At 37.1% G+C, this 6,000-nt stretch overlaps 1 protein-coding gene across 1 annotated transcript; it reads right to left on the bottom strand.

Annotated features, from left to right (window-relative positions):
• Nucleotides 1-465: 465 nt before the first annotated feature.
• Nucleotides 466-5,231, bottom strand: LOC101482969 (uncharacterized). The gene is made up of 10 exons (XM_004544082.3): nucleotides 5,159-5,231; nucleotides 2,594-2,920; nucleotides 2,315-2,419; nucleotides 2,193-2,243; nucleotides 1,725-1,823; nucleotides 1,417-1,608; nucleotides 1,281-1,328; nucleotides 1,130-1,192; nucleotides 1,013-1,042; nucleotides 466-934 (listed from the first exon to the last, which is right to left on the bottom strand). The coding sequence occupies exons 1-10, from the start codon at nucleotides 5,229-5,231 to the stop codon at nucleotides 876-878; spliced, it is 1,047 nt and encodes a 348-aa protein (XP_004544139.2). The 3' UTR covers nucleotides 466-875.
• Between the last annotated feature and the right edge of the window lie 769 nt (nucleotides 5,232-6,000).

Genomic DNA, 6,000 nt, shown 5'->3' with positions numbered 1-6,000 from the left:
GGATTTATTCAGTACTAAAGCATGTCATGTTAATGGCATGCAATTTGACATATGACGTTCTAAAGTGTCTTTGCACTGAGCCTGTAAGTTTAACAGGCTGACATCATGGAAAAATGTGGTCCTGGTGACAAAAACTAGCACAAACCTAGTTTTCAGTTTGTGATTGTAATAGCACCGTAACCAGAAAAGAGACCTACATCAAACTTCACAAGTGTGCTGTTAAAATTGAAACAAAGGGCATGTCCGGTCACTTGGATGAGAGACATAGAGTAGTACTGTTTCTACTGCTGCGTAATGCTACGTCCTGATGAACAGAATCGGTTTTTGGGAAGATTTAGAGGATCAGGTATTTGGTTGGCACTCAGCAGTAACATTTGTGTGATTGTGTGTGTGTTTGCAAAGAACACTACGATCTGCCACTCTTTTATTTAGTTAGCAATAGTTTTCACAATGATGCAGCAATCCTTGGTGACATAATGAAAAGTTGGGATTCAGATGCAATCTCATTGTTACTATGACAGAAGGTACAAGCGCTGACAGTGAAAGCACCGTAGAACTGCTTTAACATGCAGTAATAAAAGTCAAACCAAATTTAGTACATACAGGTTCTTTTATTAAGTTTAAGTAACACACATCTCTGAATGTGTGTACATTTAGATTGCAAATATATTATATGTGAAGATCCATAAATGATGAACTTTAGTAAAAGAGCATACAAACATCAACAGTTCAGAAACAAGAATAGTACAGGGAGTGAAGTAAGTGCAGTGATACTACAAACAAATACAATAAGACACGAATCACTTCAAAGAAATAAAATAAACAAATCAGTAATCCTCACTGTGGAAGGAGTTTAAATCTCTGTCCTTCATTCTCTACAGCCGGTTGAGCTGGTCTGAGCTTGTGTTGTAAATCGGGTTATTGTATTCACAATCTAAAAAGGAAGAAACAGCAGTTCAGTGTACAGTATTATTTGATTAGTAACATGCCCACAGATGAAGTCAACACTCACTGTCTTTGTTTTTCTTCCTCTCGCGGCCAACTGGAAAAGAAATGTGAGTTAATAAAGGAATCTGTGTTTTGTGTTTATTGTCAGACATTCTCCTCATTTATCATCAACTCAAACTACCTCTCTTTTGATTCACCGCCTGCTTTGATGTGGCGTGTTGCTTGCGGAGATCGCGTTGGTTAACTGTGAAATAAAACGGATGAATCAAAATCGGACAGAACTGAACTCATAATAATGAAATAATTTAAATGTAAATATAATTAAAGATTACCGTAATAATGCCGGCTGAGACTTGCTTGCCGTAACCTGCTGAAAAGCTCTAATGGGGTAAGAGAAGACAGTTACTTCACACTGTTATTTAGAAGTCACCAGTAATGCCGTAAGTAAAGTGACTTTTTTCCAAGCACCTAAATGAAATCTCTGTCTGGTTCTCTGACTTTCCACCCTTTCAAAGTGAAACTGATCCACGTTTGGATAAATCCCACCGCTGCTGTGACCGGGCTGTTGAGGCTGAATGCTGTCCAGATACTGCACAGCTCCACGTGAGTCATAGTGATTTCTGGGGGGTTCTGCACTTGCTGGGCGCAGGTTATCATTTTCTGTTGTTCAAAAAAAGATTTGTTTAAAACGTACTCATCATTATTTCTCAGGTGGAAGACAGTTACTTGATTGTATTTTAGCAAGTAAGGAGGGAAGAAAAGATGAGTAAACTCACCGTAGACGAGATTATTACCGTAGGCTCCTGCTGCCTGTTGTACACGCACATGTACACCCACTGGTACATTGATTGTTGGCATAGGTGGAGCACTGGGATCTGCAGTGGCACATTTGTCAGAGCAAATTAAGGGTCTATTCAGAGATTTTTGGGAAGACAGCTATTCCATGTCTTGGCAAATTTTTACAAATTTTGTCTGCTAAATATGAAGCCAGCAGGTAGTTACTGCAGGTTAGCATGTTAAACACTGAGCTGCATGTAGGAAACAACAAACCGGCCTGCGTCTGTTACCTTTTTCCAGTGAAACAGCAATGATATTTTAGTATATATATTATATATACATATCTTTGTAATCCCAGTTTAAATTCCCTTTTAGTTTTTTAGTGTTCGTAAAATATGGTAACAAGTGAAAAAAATTACAAACAAAGGATGTAACACAGATATGAATATATGGCATAGACTCTGTACCTGCAATGGTGGGAATCTCGGCACTGTCCTGTGTTTTGTTTTTACTGCAAACTGAAACAGAAGCAAACTGTATTACTAAACCACCCAGTTTCAGCTTTGTGTCTGACATGTCAGGTTCTCACCTATGCATTTCCAGTAGATGTAGAAGCTGACAACAACCATCAGAAGGAGTGCAGCCACACCAATACAGATGTAAATGACTGGCCACATGTCGGCGGTACTTGCACCTGCATGAAAAGTTGTGGTTTTACAAAATATGTGTCACAGGAAACAGTCGCTTAATCATTTGTCCCTTCTCGTGTAATGGGTCTTGAGGTTTGTGACCCTGGAAAGGAAGAAACTCTACAGGCTGCTGTTTAGTATTGAATATTTAACATAGCTTAAAATAAAACTCCACTTACGACTTTCCATGACTTGAACACACTGCCGTCGACAGCGGTAACACCCTAGGTCAGATTTTTCAAGCTCATCAATTCTAATAGAGTAGTTCCCGTCGATTTGCTCGTTTGAAAAGACTTTGACTCGGCCATTTCTGGGGTCCAGGAACTTAACATGCCCTTGAGATGAAAGCTGCACCATCTCTGCCTGCCTTGTGGCAGCGTGGCTCCATGTCACCCAATTGGAGCTGTTTGGTCGAAGGTTACATGGTAGGAGCACAGACGAGCCAAGTGAAACGGTCTTACTGATCTTCTCACAGAAGTTAACTGAATCCTCACAAGATTTTTCATCTTCAAGGAAAAAATGAAATATAATCAAGTTTAGTTATTTCATATTCAAATGACCAAAAAGTCATCACAATAAATACAACTATATTATACAACCCTTACACATTGATTAAAACTGGCCTGTGGTACTACGTTAGTGTAAAAATTTATGATCTATAGTAAAAATGTTAAAATGATTTAAGCAATTTTAAATGTTTCAACAGAGTAACCATATCTTATGCCAATGTACAGTTACACCAAAAGTAGTTAAAAACTGAAGCGGCAAAGGATCTGTTGCTACAAAAACCACAAAGCGTGAAACAAAGTAACATCAAATCAATTATCATCATAATTTTGTGTGCTTGCTGTCTTCTCTGAAAGACTGATATTTGAAAAAAGCTTATATAGGGAATGAGAACAGACATTTTTTAATAGGTCTTACCACAGCAAAATAAAAATTTCAGTTAAAAGCGAACAATGTTTACGATGACGATAAGATTAGCTGAAGAGAGCTGATGACAAAAAAAAAATCTAAAAGCTTATAAATATTAAAGAAGATAATATTATATTATAAATATTGTAGAATATTATAGAAGATATGTTATACTTGTACAACAATAAACAAACACATAAAAATAATATAGTGCATGAAGGGGAGGTTTTTCTTATCTGATGGATCATATGTTATATATTGGATAAAGATACTAGAAATGAAAAAAACCGAGTATCAAAATAGGGTAGAAAGGTGATGTAAGTGACTTTGAATGTGACATTGTTGTTGGTGTCAGAGGAGCTGTTCTGAGTATTTCAGAACAAAATGCTGATATATTGTGATTTTTCCACACAACCATTTCCTGTGGGCCACACCCCACTGTGGGACACTTTGTCAGCTAAGAATGGGAAACTGAGGCCAAAAGTCACACAGGGTCACCAAAATTGGCCGAAAGCAATTTGGAAAAACGTTTCATAAATCTTGATATCAGCCACAACATTTGGGTGCTAGGGTCAGAATATGGCATAAATGCCTACCTGAGTATTGTTGCTGACCATGTCCACAGTGTGCCTTTATGACCACTATGTACCATCATTTGATGGCTACTTCCAACAGAATCACTGTAGTCAAGTAGTCACCGGATCTTATTCTAGAGCATTTTTGGGATATGGTCGAACAGGAGATTCACATCATGGATGTGATGAATCTGCAGCAACTGTGTGATGCTATCATATCAATACGGATTGAAATATCTGGGAAACTCTTACAGCAACGAGTTGAATCTGTGACACAAAATCATTACAGCGGCTCTGAAGGCAAATCCCGGATTCAACGCAATATAAAAATAATATATCTAAAGAGGTGACCGGTGAGTGAATATGCATTTCTCTGGATTAGACACCAAAACGTGAAAGTATACAGTATTGATTTGAAAAGTGAGACATTAGGTGAGAAAATATTCTATCAAAAGGTAGCTCTCACACCATGGATCATGATCCTGCTGAGAGAATAATTATTCCGTCTTTTAAGCAGTTTATCAGTCTTTTTATTTATCTGATTATTTTTCAATTTCCCTCTGCCTACTTCAGAGCTCACACCTCCATCAATTAGTACAGATTCATTTAGATCACTGTCACCAAAAACGAGGCATAGATGGTTCCCCTCTGTGCTCTTTTGTGCAGCCTGGCTGGAGTTCATCATACAAACATTTTAATCACTGCACGCCTGTAGGCTGAATTCACACCTTCACTCTTCCTAAATAAAGCGCATATAACACGCTTTGAGTGCTCCAGGAGAGTAGCAAAGTGCTACATAAGAATGAGTCCATTTACCATTTAAATCACTTGATTATTATATTTAATTAGAAACATCTTATTCTTACTTACTCTCATTGTGTACATTCATGTCACACAAGTTTAGACTTTTTTGAAAGTATACTGACTGTGAAGACCAGATTAAGATGAAGATAAAAACCAAATGAAGACCACAAAAAAGTGCATGAAGACTGACAGTGCTTCACTTTTTCACTGAACTTGTGTGATCTGTATATGGCATTCAACTAACCTTTCTCGCATCATTTACAGTTTATGTTTCCTTAATATTGACAAAATTATTTTATTAGAAAATATATTCAGTGATATGCCTTTTTCTATCAATATGAGTAAAATCGGAATGTTACAAAATCACTGTCTAAATACATGAAATTTTTCATTAACTTTTCATTAGCCGACTTCTATCTATCTATAGATATATATATTTTTAAAACTTACCATTTGAACACACACACGTGAGGCACAAGGTAAAAAGGAGCGGCCACCTGGCAGCGTGCATCTTCCTCAGCATCTCGTACAATGTGAGCAGCACGATGCTATATTAATCTATTCATTATCACAGAAAGAAACCACAAGACCACGAGTTTCAGTTGTTTAAAGCAATGGTTTGCCATATTTACCTTTATATGGGAGTTATATGTTTAGCACAAAAATCAGTGATCTTAACTGAATGCTAGTAATGCTACATTTTTAACTGAAATGTGTAGATAATTACATTTCAAAGAGTGATATTGTATTTCTGACTGAAAGCAGAAAGCACCTGCTGCGACATTCTGCTTTAGACCACTTCCTGTGGAAGCTTGCTGATATTTCCTGGGCAAGAGGCCCCCTTATGAAAGCCACGCATGAATACATAAAGTGATCATTAGCTACTGTAATCAAAAGACAAGTAGTACATTTTACCCACATCAGTCACAATGGCTGTGTTGCTAGGCAAACTGCTGAAGTTTATTGTGGGTGTTGTAGCAAGTTGTTTAATAAAAATCAAAAGGCTTCAATACTTCAATACTATCCAGATTTCACCCATTTATTGAGACTAAATGTTAGTTTTCATCAAAAAAATATATTTCAAGAGTAAACTGAGCATCAAAATGTAAGTCTTAATGTGACAGTGTAATAACGTGACAGTATAATAGTTTGTTTGTTTACACTGTATCAAATGTGGTGATACTTTGTGTGGTTTTGTTACCTTGCAACTTGCAAATATATTAAAGGTCACATACTTCCACCACTCAAAACCATACCTCTGCAGTACTCAGTGATAGCGCATGGTTACTGTT

This window comes from Maylandia zebra, linkage group LG14, assembly GCF_041146795.1.
Source record: "Maylandia zebra isolate NMK-2024a linkage group LG14, Mzebra_GT3a, whole genome shotgun sequence".
Taxonomy (NCBI): domain Eukaryota; kingdom Metazoa; phylum Chordata; class Actinopteri; order Cichliformes; family Cichlidae; genus Maylandia; species Maylandia zebra.
The sequence above is the reverse complement of the archived record's forward strand: the minus strand, read 5'-3'. Positions and strand labels throughout refer to the sequence as shown.